This window comes from Schistosoma haematobium, chromosome 4, assembly GCF_000699445.3.
Source record: "Schistosoma haematobium chromosome 4, whole genome shotgun sequence".
NCBI lineage: Eukaryota > Metazoa > Platyhelminthes > Trematoda > Strigeidida > Schistosomatidae > Schistosoma > Schistosoma haematobium.
The window spans coordinates 23,769,346-23,792,857 of record NC_067199.1 but is presented as its reverse complement, the minus strand read 5'-3'; the positions used below and the strand labels follow the sequence as shown (position 1 = coordinate 23,792,857).

At 33.5% G+C, this 23,512-nt stretch overlaps 1 protein-coding gene across 3 annotated transcripts in view; it reads left to right on the top strand.

Annotated features, from left to right (window-relative positions):
• Positions 1-1,198: 1,198 nt before the first annotated feature.
• Positions 1,199-23,512, top strand: part of FAT4_2 (Protocadherin Fat 4) — a gene marked incomplete at its 3' end in the record, with an annotated part of 152,608 nt that continues 130,294 nt past the window's right edge. For all 3 annotated transcript variants that reach the window (XM_051216014.1, XM_051216015.1, XM_035729833.2), the window contains exons 1-10: positions 1,199-4,385; positions 6,407-7,241; positions 8,893-9,086; positions 9,841-10,033; positions 10,174-10,253; positions 10,887-11,064; positions 15,475-15,671; positions 16,970-17,231; positions 19,858-20,012; positions 22,473-22,785. In XM_051216014.1, the coding sequence (XP_051066563.1) occupies positions 1,302-4,385; positions 6,407-7,241; positions 8,893-9,086; positions 9,841-10,033; positions 10,174-10,253; positions 10,887-11,064; positions 15,475-15,671; positions 16,970-17,231; positions 19,858-20,012; positions 22,473-22,785 (5,491 nt within the window). In that variant the 5' untranslated portion in view covers positions 1,199-1,301. The remainder of the gene's footprint in view (positions 4,386-6,406; positions 7,242-8,892; positions 9,087-9,840; positions 10,034-10,173; positions 10,254-10,886; positions 11,065-15,474; positions 15,672-16,969; positions 17,232-19,857; positions 20,013-22,472; positions 22,786-23,512) is intronic.

Below are 23,512 nucleotides of genomic sequence, written 5' to 3'. Positions count from 1 at the left end.
TATTGATTTTGGGATTTAGTTACCGCTAGATCACATTTGTTAATCCATCTACGAGAAAGTTGACCCAGCTGAAAGACTAGCAACTCCAGGACTAAAGAAGGTCGCCCAGCATTCTGTCTTGCATATCCTGAAACTGACCAGACGTCATAACATTAAAAAGTGTTCGAATAACCGAAAAGCCGCCTAGTAATTTACTTCAAGTTGTTCAAATGGTTGTGGACGGAATAGAAGAAGCTTTCGTTTTACAGGCTTCCGTGTTTAGTAGCAGGGGATCACGAATAACTCCAGGCATGAACCTAGGTATTTTAACGATAAACGAGGAAAAAGAAATTGTCAAATCATAGTATGATACTATCCTTAGACCTTAAGAGTAGATCAAGTTGCCTCTTGAAGGACTCTTGGGACGTCGCTTGGACTAGTTCAGTCGGCAGCGAATTCCAGCTTTTGACAACTCTTAAGGAGTAGAAGTTGTGTCTACAGTCCGTTCTGCTTTGTTGTGTTTCCAATTTCTGGGTGTTACCCCTTAGGTTGTTATTGGAACTAAGCTTCAGTAGGTGTTTAAGATACTGTAAGGATACTGTTGCATTCAAGGACTCTGAGCTGGGAGACCCGAGTTTACTAAGGGAGTCGATTACCGTCGACGTAATGATGGTACTGAGTTTTAACATGTCATCATTAGTGTTACTGCATGCTCCATCGATGGTAGACCTGTTGACATCCCTATTCTTGTTTTCGTTGCGCGCCCTTGTTTGTCTATCCGTTTTATGACTGTCTTTTTCCAAGTTTGCTGACAACTTACCCCGCAGACCTGTCAACAGGACAATGTTGTTACTCAGTAAGACTACAGCATCCGTGCAGCACGTAACACATTCCCACTTATGATCCGACTTCCTGAGTCTGTTGTAAGCAGTTGGCTTTCTCGAAAATATAATAAATTGAATCCTAACAAGTTTGTTCACATAACTGACGATTTGTAGTTGCATCACAAAAACGGTGAACTATTTTAATAACAAAATATGTGAGAAAGAAGCAAACGAATTTATATTATTTTAGACAAATTTCAAAAGACTGTAAGTAGAAGGTCTTCCGAAGCTCTTTTAGTCTGTGGTAAGTCGTCATATGAAACACTAGACGCTCTATAGTTTTTCATCAGTTCCCCAAAGTTGTTTAAGTGTCTCAAATGTGCGCAGTAAAGTAAGCAGGTTTTCGAAATTCTGTATTTGCACCTTTTTGACATGTCCTGTATTCTAAGCATAATGTGATGCTTCATCTGTTTCTAATTGGATTCAAACACTCCAAAAATGTGGATGAAGTTTCGTTGGAATAAGTGTTACCTTCTCAGAAACTGTATTTTCAATTATTTTGTATTGGTTTTGATGCTACAATTTCGCTGCCAAATGGGCTCGGGAGTCGCCACTTTTTCTTCTAAGTATTCTGATGAAAATTCTGTTCCTTTTGCATTTACTTCACCACTTTATGAAACAGTGTTAATTAATGATGGAAGTTTGCACCGATATATTATTCCCACCAGTCGTCATATGGGTGTTTCCGAACCATTCAGTGGGAACCCATCTGGTGATGTCGTATTTAACATCATGGATTTTGATGCTCACAGTTCTTTTCGAGCTGCTTGTAAGAAACTCGGAAAATTTTTCTTTTTGCATCTTTATGCTTCATCTGATAGTCCAGCTATCAAGAAGAAACCAAATTATCGATTCAAAGTTGAGGCAGTGTTCACTTCGCACAACCATTCATCAGTTACTCCAATCCGATTAAGCAATACTACCGAAATCATCGTCAACGTCATAGCTGTTCATGAAAACTGTCCTATCTTCACCAGAAGTTTCCATCATTTCGATGTTCCTGAAAACATAAGCGTCCAACAGTCTATAGGAAAGTTGTCTGCAAGTAGTTCAGGTTCCAGCGTAAGTGCACAGAATTTGTTTTATATGGATCCATTCGAACTCGATATACCTTTTCGGGTTGACTTGTATTCAGGTGATATATTCCCCACTCGTCCTTTGAACAGTCAATACGCAAAGATTGGTTATCCAGAATTTATTCACGGAAAATCGGAAATCGAAAATTTCGGGTATTTAAATTATACTTTCAATGTTTCTGTTGTGAGTCGTGGCGGCAGTGATCGTGTACGCTGTAATATGGTTATTGCTACAAGAGTTGAAATATCGATCACTAAGTTCCGGCATTCAGATTTATCAATAAAGGTTGAACATCTTGAAGAAATTACCATGCCGGGTGCGGCCGGTGTAGCTTATGCTCGTGTTCACGTTGTTGGCTCACCGTCTTCTGTTGGCTCAGCAATCGGACTCAGGATTTCAGAACCAGATATGAGAGAAAAGTTTGAACTAGTGTCAACAAGTAAGAAAAATGAATGGGTAATTCAGGCTAAGTATGATATACACTCTATTTCACTAAATTCGTGGATGATGATAACGTTGGAAGCATACGAGGTCCCCAAGTTTGTTACCAAATGGGATGAAAGTCTGAATGTTTTCACAGGCCGTTTGTCTCGTCTAAATGTTAATATTCCTTTGGTTTTCAAGTCTAAATATAAATTATCTTTGCCCCCAGAAATAAGAATTCGTTTATCAGAGGCTGCCATTGTGAATTCAACTATAGAGGTTCTAAGGCCATCAGCGATTTTTAATATGACCAATGCAAGCTTTGTGTTTACAGATCTTCGTAGTCAAAATCAAAAATCGGAATCCAAAGAAAAGATAAGGTTGACAAAAAGTGGTTCTCTTGTGGTTGTGCAGCCACTTGATTTAGAGAATGATATTTCTGTCCAAAAATCACCTCAGGCTCATGTCAATAACGTAATTACCATTCCTTTTACTGTTGTGGATGGCAATAATTTGTTATTAAGCAGTGCACCAGAGTCACGTATCATTGTTGAGGTTTTCGATATAAATGATTTAGATCCTGTTGTGCAAAACAATGGTTCTGTATTTGAAATACCTGAAAATGCCTCTTTGAATTCGCATGTACTTTCAGTTATCGGATACGATCCTGATGTGTCACATACAGATCTTTCTTATGTCCTATATGATGCTGACATCCTACCATTTACATTAATTGGTCCTCGTAATGATAAGCTAGTAGTGTCGAAGCCTCTCGATGCAGAAACTATGCCAACAGAATTCATCGTTCGCGTACTTGTGTCAGATTCTGGGATTCCACTCCCTCGTAGCGTTTTAGCCGTTTACATCATTCGAATCATGGATATTAACGAACACCCTCCAGTCTTTGTGGAAGATTCTTGTGAAATTTCACTTCCAGTCACAGATGAGGGCTCCATTTTCTCCAAAGCAGCACCATCGTCACCGAGCCTTAATATAGGTCGGTATTTCGCTGAGGACTTGGATCGAGATGGTCAGAGTTCTGTTACAATCCACATAGCAGCTAGCAGTTTTCCAAGACCATGTTTCAAAATTGAGGAACAAACAGGTGATCTAAATGTTGTTTGTTCTTATTTAGGTTCTCCAGGAGCTCAAATTATACTTAATTTATTGGCTTCAGATGGTATAAAAGTTTCCAAAGAATCATGTACATTGTCATTAAATCTAGTTCGTTTTCAAGAAATAGCTGGTACTAATTTCACAAGGCGTTGCAAGTCATCTCATGTTTATGATAAATTACAAGCACTGAAAATAAAAAAAAAGAGGTATGAATTTCTACTTAGTCAAAATACCGTTTACGAGCTGCAGTCGAATCGCCATCGACCACAATTCCCGACGGACTTACCTACTCGTATACATATTCCTGAAAATCTTCCTATAGGTACAGTTGTACTGAGGTTTGCGGCTTCAGATGAAGATGGTCCAGACTATTCAATGTCTGGGCAGATCATCTATGGATTAGAAGCTTTGAGGTCAGTGTCCTCCGAAACCGAAGCAGCAACATATATTACAGACGTAGATATCAAACAAGCTTTCATACTTTTGCCGAATTCGGGGTTATATAGGGAATTCGTTAACAACACAACATTCTGCTGTGGTGTTTCGCTGGTAGTGGCTGCCTCCTTAGATAGGGAAGTAATTTCCAGTTATAGTTTGATTTTACGTGCATGTGACCTTGGTCAACCGCAGTTATGTACCTTTTCTCCACTACATATCTTCCTTGATGATTTAGACGATAATGCCCCTGAATTTTTAAATCCATCTGTCCAACAAGGTAGTAATATGGTCCATATCTCTACGAATCCTTCAATACCAACATCTCCTAATCAGGATAGGGCTTCAGGTATTATTAACGTTCCCGAAGATGCACAGCCTGACACAATATTGGGTCAAGTTCGAGCTGTCGATCGTGATGTTACGAGCGAAGTTCGTTATTATCTGTTAAATTTTCAGGATGTATTTAAGGTAAGTCGCATATTTAAGTAAATAATGATGGCGAAAAGTGTTACTTTGTTTGTTTTGTGTTTTAAATTGTCATTTATAATTGGTGTGTGCTATTGTGGATGTCATCATTAAATGTGTTAGTCATATCGGCTACTTTTTGTTAGTTGTTTTTATTGGTATATTAGTAAGAGGATTTATGTTTTATCGGCTGGATTCACATCTAATTAGTGACCTATTCGATTATTGGTGTCATAAAAGCCGACTGGAACAGTGGTCAAAGTTAACTTTGCCATATGGTTGGTGAACCTTAGAATTTGCCTTAAATTGAGAATGATGTCAAGATTTAGATAAACAGACTATAGTATTTTATATCAAGGGAACCACGCATTCACATTCAAATATGTCTGGGGAAAATTCTGGAAGTGTGATTTATTTGTGAACGTTTGTAGCCATATGTTTAGTTGTCATCTAGGTTTATGTATACAAATGAGAAGGATTAATGCAATTATTTATCTCTGTGTTTTCCACCAAAAGCCAAGGTAAAACTGTATAAGGTCTGCTTCTTTGCCGTTTTGTTTACACTGAATAATAGTCAGATTTGGAATAAATCAAACATTTCTTGGGACTTTAGTTATAAACGCAATTTGCAGTCTCAATATTAAACCGCTATAATCATTAGATGTAGCTAGTTTATCGAGTTATGTGGCTACTCTTTTATAAGACCCCATATGTCTACAGCAGTTGAAGGATCTATTAAACAAAAGAAGATTGTTAGTCATCCATTTCTAATAATAGACCGGCAGGAATGTTTGAAGCTAAAAAGCCTACTAACTAACAATAAGCAGCAGTAACGCTTACTTCCTTTCAGTGATATGTCTAGATTAAAATATTGTTTATGTCATCTTAAAATTTTATTATCGTCCGAAATTCCTCGTGTTAGGACGTTCTATTTTTATTATCGTAAATGAATGTGTGGCTATTTTATTCACATTTTAAATTAAACAAACAGAACTGAGAAAGTGAAAAAAATAGCAATTGATTTCCTTGATTTTTGTTCAGGATAGGGAAAGGTATTTATTATTCATGTCAATAGTTTGTACCTCCGCTTTGGTTATAGTGCATCGGTAATCGTATGACAAAGTGGACATTAATTTAAGATTGCAAACAGATTCCGTTTTCAAAAAAATATAACAGTGATATGGTTCTATTTCTGTATACTACTATGGGTTTAGATACATCTGTTTTATGGGTGAAAAGAATGATAGATCCGCATATTTACTTGACCTCGGCTAAATAAAGCTGTCAGCTATCAGTTTATAGCTTGATGTAGATAATCATTCAAAGTATGACTTGGATAGTCAGGTATCATGAAAGGTTTGGTATTAAAATGTGTACTACTGTAACAATATTATCCATGTTATTTTTACGCGGTGAAAACGACTGCTTTATTAATTAAACTGAATTTGTCAACACTAACAGCGAATCCCAGTAGCCTTAATGTCATATTATACTGATCATTATTTTGATGGGTCAGAGATATTTACTGTTGATCAGTATATTTCATAGTTTCATCAACTGAGTTGCGTTATAATTCTGACCGTAGTATTGTCTAGTAAAATCAAATAATTCTCCAGATTTATCATTTCGCTGGCTACATAATTTGACGTTAATATAATTTATAGAGGATTATTTGTGCCAGTAGTGTAGAATATCGGATCTTAATTTGTACTCTTAAAGTTTGGCTAGTGACAGTATGGAGGTTCGGTGTGTCATATCGTAGCAGTACGAGGAACTATATGACGTAATACATAATGAAAGGTAATGTCACAGGTGTCATGTAAAGAGAACTTATTTTTATAGGACACAAACTATATTTAAAGTTCCTCTTTGTTAAGGCCTTAAACGGGTACCCTTATATTTCATTGATTTTCACTTTCAAAGAAATTTTTCAAATATGAATTGTAACACTTTTCTATTGGCGTTAAATGATGTGTAATTAATCCACTCAGTAACTCTATAACGTGAATTTTATTTATTTTCAGATACATAGTCGAACAGGCAAAATCCGTTTGAAAACAAAATTGGATAGGGAGACTCAAGCAGTATATGAACTATTGGTGTCTGCAGTCGGCTATCCTCGTGGAAACCATCAACAGTCCCAGTTTAAAATACCATACTTTGATTTTATCCAGGTCTCTCAAGCGGTCGACTATGATGTTCGACGCTCCGCAAATACGCGTATCAATATAATCGTAACTGATGTCAATGACAATCCTCCAGTATTTTACTCCCCTGGTCTACCTCGAGAACATCAATATCTATATAATAATTCATCTGGAATCACCGGTTTGAATGCTTGGCTAGGGACTGATGGATATGTTGTCTACGTGCCTGAAGATATCCCAGAAGGTGCTTATATAACTACGTTGATGGCTACCGATAGAGATGAAGGTATGAATGCTTTGATCAGATATAGTCTATTCGGGAAGCAGGAGAGCAGTGCAAATTGTTTTCATACAGATCAGATGACTGGTGTTGTTCGTTTAGCTGCAGGATGTGATTTGCATAGAAGTAGTCGTAGTCATGTTCTTACAGCTTGGGCTATGGATCATGGTGCATCGCAGCTGTATGCTAATATTTCATTCATTGTTCATGTCTTGTCTGTCAAATTGAATATTTTTCCACCTCGTTTTATGGCACACCCAGCTCTGTTTAGTGGATGGATACGTGAGAACCAACCTTCTGGAAGTTTCGTTTTTTCAAAGCGTGATCTTGCATCTAAATTGCAACTGAAAGCAATTGATGCAGAAGGTAGCAATGTAATTTTTGTTGTAGTTGGGGGATCAGGATTCGGTCTGTTTGGTGTGAACGATAATGGTAAGCTAAAAGATAAATCATTATTAGTTATTATCAATATTGACTAGTTTAAATAATGTCACATCTGCTTCCAAGCTTTAAAAAACATGTGCACTGTGATTTTAAGTAAACATTTCCTTCGCAAGACGTCAGAAACTGTAGTGGGTTACAAACCTGAAAAGCACAGATTTGGGAAGATAAATTCCAAAATTAAAACTTCGTCATGAATTTCCGGGCTTCGTAAGCCCTATCGTAGGCTATAGTGACAAGGAAAATACTCTTAAATGATATTTGATTATTTAAAGTAAAATAGAGTATTTAGACTCACACTGGTTACCCACATTTAGCCTTTAGTGTACGAATGTATCAGTGTATGGTGTACAGACGTGATGGTTCAGGCTTTCATGTGATATCCAGATAAGTATAATCTCAGTACCTGAAAGTTGCTTCGGTAGTCATTTAAAGTCTATCCTAAGGACGCTTATTGAGATGCGCAAAGTATTAAACTACTCATTTTTATTTAATGTTTTAATACATATTCTTTCGTGATACTGCTTCCTTCTGACGTTTTAGGGATCGATCTACCAGAGAATTCATCTATTGACTTAGGGTGTGTAGAAAATATCGCCCTATTTGATGAAGACTGACCTAGCGCAGAGTCTTATAATCTACTGACCACAGAACAAGTATACCGACCAACAGTCCGCTCTTTTCTACTTTACAGCTCTAACACATGGCTTTTGAAATAGGTACATTTGTAGGTTGTCAGTATTTGATAATAGGTGTCTTTGGAAACAGGATACCGTTCACCAACTTAGTGAGCAATGCTGAAGTAAGTCATAGGGTACCAGACAAAGATAACCAATCAGTTAGTGAGGTAATCGATCTTCATCAAACAAGATGGTTAGGATATATATTAGATATGCCAAGCCGCCGCCTTTTTCGGCACATCATGTTTCCTAATATAGGAGTAGGATGGAAGAAAGCTAAGGAAGTCCAAATCAAGGCATGACATTAGTGTATGGAGCCACTGATTGTTAGACTGGACAGTGTTGTCGGGTTGCAAACTACCTGCCTGGTGTCAGCGCAGTTATTATGACCAGCAATTAAAGACTATGAAGTGCATGACTTAGAGTCGGTAGTAATGGTGCATATACATTCACTGTTTGACTTCCCTTAGAGCTTGAGTTTCAAATTACCTTATACCTTTTATTCTACCCATTCTTTCTTATCAATTCTTTTGTATATCTAATCTTTCTTACCAATTATGATACTGCTGCTACTCTAAACTTTGTCTTGACAATTTCTCTGTGCTGATATGATGCATCAACTTGAGTCGATGCACGTATGTGGAGGGTTCTAATTCACTTATTACTGACTGATTAATCGACATAATGGATTGTCGCGTCATTCTTCATGATTATTCATCTTGTTTGTGTTTCTCCACTCTTGAAGATTTTACAATGGGCTTTTATTGTTTGGTGATTAATTCGTCACTATTATTCAAAACATTCATTTTGGTGTTCTGTTTCTTTCCATATTTCATGTTTTTCTTTGGACATTATGCGCTTCTTATGTCTAGACATTTAACATCATTCAGAATTTATTTTTATTATTCTCATTTCTTCTTAAGCGATGCTTTTAACCCATCAACATTTTATGTCGTTTTAAGGTTTCATATTCAATACACGAGAAATAGATGCTGAGTCAGTACAAGAAGATGGAGGATTTTGGTTGGTAATTTATGGGCTTGGATCGCAACATCCATCCACGTCCTCTTCATTTGGTTCTGAGACCGTGGAATCCTATATGGTTTCGTCTGAATTAAATGGACCATTGTATGCGATTGCCGAGCTATTTATTGAAGTAAATTTCACTCTCAATGTAATATTTTTGCCTCGTAAATATAGTTTTAGACATCTGTGTCATACCTATTCCAGTCTGGTTGATATTTTTCACTTTCTTCTCATTGGAAGCCATTTTAGTTCCAAATTTCCATTTAAAATGTCAGTTCTCAAAATGAAACTCCATATGTTTGTCTTAATAGTTTCAACAGATTCTTGAATTAGTTTGTTATATAAACTTCATCGAACCAGACATCAATTTTCGCGTTATTCGAAACTCTTAATTTTATCATGTACTTTATGAATTCTTGGATTGGTTTAATAAATAAGCAGGATCCTTCAACTCCGATTATGTTCTGTTGGGTTAATTTAGTGAAATAGGACTAATATATTTTGTTTAACTGAGTTAAGAATTGTCCTTTATGAATTAGCCTGTTATCAAGCGTCTATCTGATACTTTGCACTGATTAAACTTAATACTGGGCTTCTAAACACTGTTGATTGTTATTTTCTAAAATCTTGTTGTTACTGTATGAACAGGCTAGTTTTTACTTCATTTTATGAAACAAATCATGTCATTGCGTTGTTCTCCAAATTAACCAAGTTCAGTAAGTTCGTTTAAGTCAAATGAAAGGCAAACAGATTAATAAGCATAGCACAATAATTTTCTGCACAAACTTACACAATCTACACTATTTAGGCCATACATATTTTGGGATGTGATACATCACAAATTTATACATTTTGTTGACTGATATCTGTTTTTTGAATTTTAGGTCGTTGACGAAAATGATCATTTTCCTGTATCTCTGATTCCACAATACCGCCATCACTTGTTGGAAAATTCACCTGCTAATATTGTAGTAGCTCATATTGTCGCTTCTGATTCTGATAAAAATAAAAATAACTTGACATATATAATAACAGCTGGTGATCCTCAAGGTCACTTCATGGTCGACTTAAAAACAGGTTTGTCTCTTAGGTGTTTGTAAGCTTCAGTTTTACTTGTATATGTTAAATTAGCTGTGTTTGTTAGACGTAACCCTAAATGCTTCACTGTTAAACACTATTTCGTTGTCAAACTCTAAAATATTTACTTATGTTATCAGGTGTGTTGACAACAACAGAACGTTCATTGGATCGTGAAGCAGTTCTAAAAGATACTGGAAGAGTCGAATTGAATCTTGTGGTAAGTTGTGTTGCACAGTAATCTGATGGGTATTTGTAAGTTTTTATACTGAATACAAATCTCATTTAGTCCATTTAAAATAGGATGCCACTTACATTTCCTCCCTGTACATACCTTAATAGGGTCCAGACTCTGGAACCAGTTTTTTCGGTTTGTAGTGTTTGTGTGACATGGTAAATTACGCATAATTACAACGATATATTGTCCAACTCCTCGTTCCCAAAACCGTGCACTTTACACAGTTTAAGAATTTAAAGCTGGAGAAAGCTGAATCGCCATTGTGCTTTAACTGAGAGCTTCCCAACGTAACATATTATTTCATTGTGAAGTAGAAGATAATGACTTTTGGTCTCAATCTGAGAAAGTGGTCATTTATTCAATGGAATTCGGTAGTTGCATTCCAACTCTATTATTGATCTTACTGAGCTACACACCATAAGAGGTCTCAATACAAAATGAAACAGCTTTCCGACAATCCTTCACTGTAATTGTTTCTTTAACTGAAACGACAGCTTTTTAAATTGTTTAATTATTATTAATAACTGACGAGTTTATGAATTGCCATTTCGCAGTGTTACGTAAACATTTATTTCTTACGACTGTTAGGTCTATATTGTGTATGATTCTTTCAAGGTTAGCGTATCCGATGCTCAGTCAAATCCACGATCAACTGAAGTTTCAGTTAAAGTCGAATTAATGGACGTAAACGATAATTCACCTCAGTTCGTTCATACTGCTCCAAGTGAATTTTCAAAATATATTATGGGTGCAGAGATCCCTTTCTACTTTTTTCAGTATTATGCAACAAACGGTAAGTTTTATCTAATGTTGGTTGGATGCGTAATTTCTATTTCCTAATCCTACTTTAACAATTTTCGAGTGATTATTTAATTGGAGTATATTTGGTTGTAAAATTTGACCAGACACACTGGATATTTTGATTGGGTATAGAAGTGGATTATTTAGTTCCACGATTACTGATCATCTGGTTACAGGCAAAATATCAACATAATATTTTCACTCCTTTGTTAGTCCTGACTAATTAGTTGTCTATTCTTCGTATAAGTATTTATTTCGGTCGATTATACGGTTGTGAGCATACGAGTACTTAAGCAAACTCATGTTAGTGTTTATAAAGTACTACTTATGCTTAATAGGAGAGTGCAAATTTCGATTACTGCTAATAAAATTTAATACACAGCAAATAGATGTCTTTCCGGGCTTTCAAATTTGGAATGAGTTTTTAATATAAGGTATACTATCAATTTGTACAGTTAGTGAATTTATTTCTTTACTTTGGGATATGTATCTAGTCCTACGTTGTAGCTGACTGCCTGAATGACACTTAACAAAATAGGTATATCATATATTGAGAAATGATCTGTGATACACACTAAAATCAACCTTGATATAACAGTTTGCTTGTTCATTGGTTTCTGTCTATCTTTTACAACTCTAGTTGATTCACCACTATATCTTATGGGGTTTTATCACCTAGTCTGTATCCTAGATGTATCACAAGTTTTTTCAATAATAAATATCTTTTTATATCAGTTTTGTTTTGTAACAATCCGAAATAAACCATTTCATATAAAGTGTTTCATAAGTTTATGATTTATTCTATTTAGTGTAGTACGGTGTAACAGAAAGTATCACTATCGTTTTTAACATTGATAACAGAAAATAGTTTAAAACACTTTCTCATTGGTTCGATAAATAAAAACTAGTTTTGATAAGTACGCTATTTGATAACAGATTACAGAATACCAAGAATAATCTTATGATAAGTCGAATATGTTTAATAATTCCCAATTATTCACTGTTTCTCTTTGTTTTATTTTACTCTCCAAAGAACTTTTAAGTCGCCTTGGTATGTGTCATGGCATACTAGTTGATTTTCTTTTTTTCTCTTTTGATTAACGTCATACAACACCATTGATTTTGGTGGCTACCATCTGGAAATGGTTTTCCATTCCTTATTCGTAGATAATTCAACTTATGGTTTAATTTTCTCTTTTTGTTGTTGTTGTATGTCTTTGTAATTACAACATGTTGTTTTGATTATAGTCTTGAACTAATTGTGGTACATCCCCTGACTGGAAAGTGTATATGTAACAGCTGATTTCTTTTATTATTTGTTATATATATAATTTTTAACTCTTTCATATCTTGCTAAATTGATTAGGTATCTTTGACTCAGTGACTGCCTGTATTAGGTATTTCTCAATCTAGTATGTCTGTTGTATTGATATTTTTCAAATAGAACTCAATAGGATTTACTAAATCCCAATTTTTATTGATATTGTACTGTCTAAACCACATATGTTTTATATATTTTACCTGGTATAATGATCTTATCTTTCCATTTGAAGGAAAATGTAAACAGCTATCCTTAATTAGTAAAGAAAATGCATTTTATAATATCCAAAAATTAATTTAAGTCGTTTATGCATCGATATAAGATGATAGCAAAGTATTTGAATTTAGTTTCCATCACAAACTAACATTAACTCAAAAGATATATACAAGCAGTGAAGATTGTACAGGTCCTCCGTCCTACTTTGGGGCTTCTGAGTAGCGTCTAAGCATGATCCTACAAGGATTGGGTCTAGGACATGCATATCTCCCAATGCGCACCATAATTTAAACCATTGGATCACAATCCAGTAATCATCTACAGTTCCATTACCAGGAAAATCGCGATACAGCAGTGCTGTCACCCAACACTATAATATCTATCTCCTTGTGTGGTGTGTGCTACTTGTGTTGACAGATGTAAGTAGTATGTGACACCAATCAGAAGTGAAATACTTATCGTAAGAAGATTGAACTAAAGAAAATAAAAAGAAATTGGGATAGAAACAGAATTGGAAGAATCATGAAGGATGTGGAGGACAATTGATGGAAGATGTGCAGATGAAGTACTTAGTGTATGGTTTTCGTATTTTACGAAGACATTCTCTAATTTTGTATTTAATAATAAACTGGTTTTTCCCACCAAGTTTTCGTTCGCTTCACTTGACATATTTAAACTCTACCGGTCATCTATTCTCACTGATTTTCAGTGGTTCTATAGCTATTTTCGGTATTTGGTGAAAAATAACTTTTGATTTGCCAGTGTTCATTATCTCTCTAATGCTTTCGTGTAGTTATTTATTGACTGAATTAAATATACTTCGAAAAAATATAGCAGTTATAAGTAACAGTTTCACACCTATTAATCTTCTTTTTTCGTAATAAGCTAAAATAAATTTTTATCATCAAGATTACACCAAATAAAAAAGCAATCAAGACAAATACAAAGTAGAGGATTTTCCGTTTATTGAATTGAACAGTATACGAGATCTATCACAATTTTGGTTGGAACATTAAAGAGAATAGCAACACGATAAAGCCAGTGATATAATAACAAGGAACTTTCTAATCGACTTATTAATCTGCCCAAAGTGTGAACTGATAGAAGGAAGTATCCATGTCTACACATCATGATATATAATAACTGACTGACATGGAGTAATGAAAGTTCAATAGTTGCGTATTTCCAGATTTTTTAAAGGATAATATTAATTAGGATACTATGAATAGTATCTTAAATTTACCAATTAATGCGATTATTGTGTTCCGGTCATAAACGTTACTTTTAGTATGAATTATAGAAACAGATTTTAGAGTTTCAGCAGGAATTTCTTCATTTATCCACTTGCTAACTGGTTGTACACACCTTGTTCATCTTGCTCATTTTACTCCTCTTTTTTTCTCTTCACCTGTATATTTGGTTCGAATGTTCTTTTACGTACAATGATTCATCGTTACTTGTAATCTGCATGCATACACATTTAGTTGTATATACCTAGGAAATTATATATACATGAATAATAGTGTGAATAATATTGTGAATAATACTAAAACTATTCAAGGTCATAGTTTAGTAGTCGTTAGTTATTAAAAAGTTACTTCAACTAAAGTCATAATAATAGCAATGAATATATCAGCATTTTTATTTTCAGTGGAGTAAGTTTACTCTACCTTAGGTACTTCTATTCATAATGAAAGTTATATTCAGCTCATTGTCTAAAGTTTCGGTTTTAATAACCTTCCGCTGAATTATGTTCTTTAGTATAAATAATTTGCGGTAATAATAGTAATAATATCGAATTAACATCTGTATTTAAAATCTTACTAGTGTAACTACTTCCCACGTTATTTGCTACTATTACTCAAATTTGAATCTCTTCCGTCAAATAAAAGCTGTAATTGCTTGGTAAACAATGTACTGAAATTTATTTAGTCTGTAACAGACACAATCCGATGTAAATTTTGAGGGTTTACTAATTACAAGCGGAAATAGAAAAAAAAAGTAGCCAACACTCTAAACATCATGACAGTTAAACAACTAATTAGACTTAACTATTTTAAAAAAGTATGTGGAATGCAAATCAGATGCTCAATTATTGAATGCTTAAAACTGTACTGAACCTTTAAACCTGAAAAAATTCATTGAAATTCACTTCCTACATTTTAGTGCGTATATTGTGAGAAAACCTTTGTTCAATAAGACACTTCTTATTTTTATTTTATAAGTGAACTAAAAGATTATTGTTTGCATTGAATGTTAAACCCGTGATCAATTGCATAAATCTTCCATTTCATTTTTCTGTTTATCGTTTATTTGCTTAAAGCATACACATTTATGCACAAGCAATTTTATGCTATTATACTCTGTATGGTCAGTTAACTAACTGTCCGTTATTCGATACAGTCTGTTCTGTTTATTTTTTCACTGTTCTTGAAGAAAGTCTACAACATACCAAAATATGGATGAAAAGTCAATTTATTGTCGATTTCTTATTTTCTTCGACTGTCTAATTTAACTGTTAACATGTGTCTGTTTACTCACACATATCATTTGTGTTTGTTGATTTATTTTCACTAAAAATGGTAAACATCGTCGAGGCTGAGTGACCTGTTAATTAGTATCATCCCAAATAACTTCCATAATAATAGTTTTTCAGTTGGATTCTACCAGCATTAATTTTGATTCATATAATTACTACGATCGTTCCCTTGATATATATATATATATATATATATATATATATATATATATATATATATATATATATATATATATATAATGAGAAATATTATGAAGTTTAATATCGACAATAACTAATCGAGTTTCTACGAAAATTTCATGTAACTTTTTATTTCCTCTTTTTAGCTTCGAATTCAGTGATTTGTGTTGGACGTGTTTTCGCTTTAGATTTGGATGCTGGATTAAATGGGACAGTTGTTTATGAACGTGAATCTTTAACTAGTTTTCAGCTAATAACAGACGGTGGTTTTAATGTAATAACAAATAGTGGCTTGATTTGTACCAAAAATGGTCTACCACCAGTTGGGGAATATAGAATTCAAGTAGGTATACGGGTTTCATGATGTTATTTTTGTAGCTTGGAATTTAATTTCTAAGTAGTGAAACATTCATCATTTCTCGTTTATCACGTATATATGTCTGAGCTTATCTTATTCATAGATATGTAACAATTCGTTCAAATCATTAGCTTAAATGAAGTGGATTGCAATAGTTATCACTCTAAATTGTAATAGTTTTGTAAGTACTTTTGAATATATAATGAAGCTATTTTTGTCATCAAGAACCATCGAAAACCACTTACCACTGGTGAGCTTTCTCTATCTTTAGATTCTTTACCAGTGTACGTTTATTAATATAAATGAATTACCATGGTGAGCATAATACTATTGAACTACCGAGTTGCAACAACATGTTCATATCATTCATTTGGCAGAACACTCGATCGTTGTTGCTACCTTGACGTGGTGATCGGGCTTGCCTATCGTGATGAATCAATCGAGCTATACTGGCTGGAACAATCGTTACTCAAGTTCCTACCATGCCAGACAGGTCGGTTGAAGAACGTTAAGATTAAAAGCAGCAAATCCAAGGACCGAGGGCGAAGTCGTAATGCTGACTTTACAGAGGTGTGACAGCAGTAAGGTGTTTCCTTCAGACAACCAGCATAACAGCGATGCTGCCTTCCCACAAGGAGGGGTGGGGTTAGAATAGGTCGACCCTCAAAGTGCACAACCCGCCTTATCCCACGGATATCCGTCTTCGATGGTAAAGTCTCAACAAGTACGGAGCTAACACAAAAATTACCCATAAAAAGGTCGTGTATGACCGACCTCAAGCAGTTGTCCCTCGGGCACTGCGGTCACACTCTCAGGTCACTAAGACCATCTCTAATCCAATTTCCTATTCAGGTAAATCTAAAACCCTTCCACTGTGATGGCAACCGGGAAGTGATAACCGCCCTCATACCTCTAACAGCACTCAAGACTGACTTTAGCAGGACACTTTAACACTTTCGGAAATACTCAACCGTTTGCACTATCAGTTTTCGCTTTGTTGATCCGAACTAATCGTCTCTTCGGGTTACAACATATTACCATCCAATCACTGTTAGGATTGAGCGTATAATAATCTAAAAACTAGTCGATTTATTACGTAGCTTTATGATTAACCAATTTTTTAGCTGAGATATGTTACCCTTCTTCTGACTTGATTTTTCTTGACTTGTCACCATATACTTAAATTGACAATATCCTAGTCATAGGTGGAGTGGGTGGGAAGCGGAAGAGTACCTAAAACTGATTTTTATGTTTCTTGTTATTTTTTCTAAATAATTTTCTAGGTATATGCTAAAGATCAAGGTACTCCGAGTTTACGTTCAAATAAAGATCAATCAGCGCTTGTCTCTATTCGTATACTTAAACCTCCGACTGCTGATTTATCAGAAAGATTAGTTGAAGGTACTCATTCAATAAAATATACATCCATACCACCAAACACTTATTCAATAGATACCAACTGTATTATTGGTCAGAAACTTTTCAGCTTTTCAGTTTATGATTCTTATGATCCCAGTGGAATGGGACTAATATTTGAACTTTTAAGTAAGTTTGTCCCTTTTTTATTTATGAAAAAGTGTATCATGTCGTGATTTTTCCATTTTTTTCTATTTGTATAGTTTCACAATTACTAATTGTGTCCTTTAATTACACGTTTATTTTATTTTGTGAGGATATAATTATTCTAGTTTTAGAATGTTCAAGTATTATCGATCTTTATCATTCGTTGCTTCTGTTTGTATGGCTATTGAGCAAGTCATGAGACACTATTTAGCATACTTGTGAATTTTTATTGGTAAATCTAATGTGAATTAAATTTTCTAAGGATAAGGATAAACACTTCCATTCAAGGACTGTCCCTAACAATGATATTTAACTTATTTCTTTAAACTTAATAACTTAATTTATTCACCAGTTTAGTATAAGACTCATTAGCATTAGGAAAAATAATGAGTTGTCTTTTTCAAAACTAAAAAGCTATATCATGAGTGTTTAGTTAGACTATATATTCCTAAGCTATTGAACTGTATTTCAATTAAGAGTCCAGATTTTAGTACAAAAGAGTTTTATTTATGTTTAAATAACCTGAAAATATGTTGGATATCCAAAACCATAGATACACTGTTACTTAATTCCCATGCGTAATCTTCGTTTGTTCATTTTATTTCTGTGTAGTCCGTCTTTTCCACGTATCATGTTCTCCAACCACTCTGATTATCGAAAAACTTTCCTCTAAGACGGAGACTAGTAAAAATAATGATCATAAATTAACAATAAAAAACTTTTCCAGTCCCCATTCAACATCAAATCAAGATAATGACTAGCGTCTATAACCATAACATTTTGATTGTGTTCATATTTTTCGTTTTTTTTTCATTAAGATCCTATAAATCTTTCTAAAAATATTTTCTATATAAAACACTAATACTAATCGAATGTTTAAGCTATTTAAAAAATACAATTACTAATCATGAATGTTGGTTGTATTGAAAACAGAAAGTAAATTGACCACCACTGTCAATATCATTCATTTATTTCCATAATTCATTTTCATTCTCGTTTTTGCCGTCGTTTGATCTCATTAATTGTCGGTAGTTTATTTCATAAATAATGCTGTTTTTCTTCAAACCAATTTTTCATTCCTATTTTTACTCCTTGTTGGATATATTTTATTATTAATTAATATTTCTATACCAACTGTAATTATCATGACTTCCAATTTATCGATAATAAATCCCTGACTGATGTAGGGAATTTCCTCCGGATTATACTTACACACTATGCCTTGTGGCGTAAAAGCGAAATAGTGAAATATTGTAGTTTACAAAGCATTTATGCTGTTTGTTTATTGTCGGACAATAGTCATATCGATACTCGGTTTTTCATATAGTCTATACAATTGCCAAGTTACTTTCCTACACACGCTTCGTTCAATTCGTTTTCGAATTTCCCAAGCGCATATCTCTCTTATGATGCATTCATCTGGTTAAGATTAAGCACAGTGAAATTTTATTATTGCGTTTTATTCCTTTTCTAAAAAAAACTACAAACTAAACTGTGTAATGTTTGTTTTTTGGTAAGCATATAGATTTTTTTTTCAGTAAAGACAAAATTCATAATCATTTCCGTATTCCATTTATCATTACAATTTCAAGTTGAATTTTGACTGATTTACATAATTTTTCAATATTCCTCAATTTTTGACTTCATTTACTTCATATTTACCGTCATCCAACCATCATTAATCACAACTATTATTGTTGTTAACATTGTTATTATGTTTTTTTTAATAGATAATATATGCTCCAGCTTGTTAAAATGAAAATAATCTAGATATTATTTCTAGTAGACAATGCTATGAGTGTTATTTTTAAACAATAAGTTTTATCATTTCATCGAAATGTGTTTTAGGTTTTATCCGATCTATCGATTTTCTTCAGTTATTGTGATTGTTGACTTAGATGTCTAGAACATATGTTGGCATTATATCCAGTCATCGTAAATTTACATATATGCTATGTTGAATGGGGAAAGATTTCATATTATTTTAACTAAATTATGTCATCAATCCATTAAATTATCAATTAACTGATTTAATTCTACTGAAGATTGTAGTATTTCTGGTCAGTATCTGAAAAAAGCACAAATCGGTCATTGAAAATTTTAGTTGAGATAATCAGTTTCAGACTAAATCTTATTATTAGGTTATTTTAAAGATCCAAACATAATGTTGTTAGTATTGATGCTTCTTAAGGTTCTTCGTGTTGACTGTGAGTTGTGATATCATGTTTGCATTACTGTCGCTGGTGCTATATATCGTTCAATTCAGTTAGTAATCATTTTCGTTTAGATAATTTAATGAATGTTAATTGAAATGGATGATTTTCTAGAAAGTGGGTTTAGATGGAATTATATGGTATATGTGTATTGTGTTATTGGCTAGTCGATTGAACGTGGTAGTGATTTAACAGACTTATGATAAACTCTAAGAAATTTTTCTCAGGATAATGGTTATAGGTTACCGTTCAATGTAAATAAACAATCGTTTACGTAAAATACTACAGTTGAGACTATATTGTACACGTATTATGTTGAGTAGTAAATATTTACTAGTGCCGTTCTAATTTATTTTTGGTCATAGTTTCCTTTTTCTTTTTTGTTTTTTCTCAAGCATCCAATCATTCCTATCATCATCCATTCGCAGTTGGCTATTCTACACCAACCAATTTATTTGTCTATTTAGCTGAACATTTAGAATATCATTTGTCACCTGTTCATAATTTATTATTGATTGTTTCAAATGGTTTAGAGATGATAACTACCAAGGTAAATATTAGTAATTTATAATTGTTTTTTCCGTGTATGTCTCTGTATGTGTGCAGTTTGAGGTTATTGCAATGTCCATATATTTGCTTCGTATTCATATTTATAGTAGGCTATGTACATGAATCCAGACTTACAAAATGAGATTTTATAGGAAATCTACTTGTGTTTCATGTTTATTTCTTTTTCTATATTGAAATAAATCCAGTGAAGTTAATATTATTTTTCAACAAAATGATTATAAAAATCATTTTGATATCTGTTGAAATAGATTAACATTACTGTTTTATTCATTTGTTTAAACACAAATATTGATACAAGAGGGCACTAAATATATATGCGCCACACTTTTTCAGTAAACATCATCATTTTTATCTTCATTTTATTTGTGTGTGGGCTGTGATACTGCCCGGGTGCCCAGACCGAAGCAGGTGGTTTCCTTAGGGGGCCACACCTCGAGCCTTTGACCTAAAGGTCTAACCCACAAGGCAGTGGAACATCGTGAGGAGATCCAGTCCCATGGTAGCCGGTGACCAACGATTGGTTCATACGCCATTTGTTCCCTCAGGATACTGGAGCCCGGTTAAAGCGCCGGGAATTCGCTTTTCGTCCTCTCATTTTCGTAAACAACACCCCCGCCACGAGAAGGCAGTGAGTAGAACGTCCCTGGCAGAGGCTGCATACGCGTGGCCGTGTGAGGGTATTTTGAGAGGGAGGGCGGGCCCACCCCACTCTCAGCCATACCAGGGCATTTGGGGGCCGCAGCTTAACCTGGTTCAGTTCGTTATCCGATTCGCATGACTCACTTATCATTAGTTTTGATGTTTTCAAAATGTAAATTAACAAAAAGTTATTTCACTTGAAATATTTTTACACAACAATCGAGAGATTTTATCAGTTCATTTTCCTTGATCATTAACTATTTTGATATTGGTTTGCTTAGACATCGCTATTGTTTAACAGTCAATTATTACTTATTCGTTCCTAGTGAATATGCTAAGGCATGTTGTGAAATGTGATATTATTAGTTTGAGGATCTCAGAGTGTTGAATCCGGACAGCCACTGTTATATCTGACGTCTCGTTGCTGTAAGGTCGTGAGTCTTATCGTTTATATTTCGAGACGGGAATCATTCCAATTTCCAAGACTCAAAATGAGAACACGACAAACTGGGTCAATGAAGATTTATAAACTTTCAACAATACATCTCATCGCCATTCGAATTTAATACAATCCTTTATATAGTAATTTTTACATACAGATATAATGTATTTCTTTATTTTATTTTATTTTTTTCAAATGATATTTCATATGTTTAGTTTTTGCTATTGTGTCAATTTTTTCAGTTCCTTATTATATCTTCCCGCTCTTATAATACATACTCATTTTTTTGGCTGACCCAACGTTATTCATGACTGATTCTAAGGTTTTTCACGATATTTTTACAAGTATATTCTCACCTAGTGTAATTACCACTCTACCAATGGTTTAACATTTAATTCTTAACTAAGATGAATCGTTGTAGCTAATTTTTCTATTTTTGATTGGTGGATTTACTTTGATGCTAGTAAATATACTATTTAGTTAATTCTATTATGTTGCAAATCGAAATTCTAAATGTATCAGTTTAGAATATCTCGATAATTAAAATCACTTTTCGATAGTTGATGTTCACAGTGTGAATTACAATTTCACCATCTTTTCCAGCTGTTTTTCATCATTTCTTAGCGTACTGTTGACAGCATCATAACATTATTAGCATTGATTCCATCTCAATAATTTTATTTATCTTTGGATACTCACTCCTTATTTTGTTTTCCAATATCATTAGTCAACTAATTGGTTGGTAGTTATTAACTTCAAAATTTTCTCTATTCATCTGAATAATAATAAACTTATTTCATCACTTCACTTGATTCTACTTTCGTTTCTATGCTCTGTTTTCTTTCTTAAAATACTTTTTATCACATTCGCGTTCATAAGTTTTAATGTTTACATTTTGAATGTTAGCTACTTTAAATAGCCTGCTAATAGGTGCGTATAATCCCTCTGTTTAGGAATATGCTCTGATAAACAGTATACTAAATAAATAAACTTGTGTGTTATATAATTAAGACTTTTTTAAGTCAGTTATTTCACTATAAGTACTAAAAGTTTGTTTTTGAATAGTTATTTCTTCGCTTATTGTTTTTATGAGTACGAAATTTATCTTATTCTGTGTGCTTTCGTTCTTCATGGATTGTTATTGATATATGTGTGTATTATGCATACCTTGTTCTTTAAGCATAGTGATTTAAAAGTGTTGTCAAGTTGTTCACGATCACATGATCATCAAGTTGTATAAAATATGTGGCTACCAGTCTATTACTACTCAGATGTGCGAAATATTTTGAGTTTGTCTGATATTTTTGTCCTTTTCTCATAATTAAGCTGTTCATAATATTTTCTTCATATATTTTACAGATTGAAATTACTGTGAAACCGACTATTCGATCAAGTCCGAAATTTCTTCTACATTCAATCACTTCAGAATCTGTAGGGAATATAAATATTACTAATTTGTCGCAACCAGAGGAAAATTCATCTCTAACTGATAATTATCATCAACACATAATTATTCATGTAAATATAACAGAGTCTACACTAATTGGAAGTCTTGTCTGTCGATTGTATGTGGAAGAGTCAGGTATAGATTTCATGAACAAAATACACTATTCCATAATATCTGTTGAACATAGTCAGACATGGGATTTGTTTACTTTGAATGAAAATACCGGTGAGTAGTATTTTTTTGGCAAACTAAATTTGTATAACATCCATTCGATTAATTATTTTCTGTTTGTCACGTGATAGGCATGTTTAAAGTCCATGTTAGATATTTTTGACTGATTAAACGTCTGTTACATTTGAGTTTTAAACTAAAAAAAGGATTACTATTTCCATCATTAATATCAGAAATTCTGTAGACATTTGAAACAAAAACTTACAATGTTCTCTATGTTTTGTTATTTGATCATCAAGCTTCAGAAATGCATTTTTCGGAGTCACTACTGATGAAATCATTGAGTTTAATTATAGTGAAATGATCATATTGAAAAATCAATTCTTTGGGAATATCAAGAAATTTTCATTTTTATTAGGAAACTTCCAAAATTCATAGGCTTCTATCAATTATTGAATTTTTATGTCTGTTTACCTTACAACATTCTAGTTTTACATCAAACAAAATATCCTAAACATTCACTTTTATTACTATAATTCTCCGATGATGTCAGAATTACGTGTTCACATTGGAATGTTTTTATTTTAAACCATTTCATTGTTTCCTTTTCATATACAATCATTTTTGACGTATCTTTTGCAAATTCTTCTAGTTTATTTTGATTTCGGTGATGAGTGTATTTTGTTTGACGAGGTGAAAAGAAAGGGATAGATAAATGAGAAAAACCATTTCTCTATATGTTTTTAAGAATTCAAGTCTTATTTTATTTATTTGGTTGATT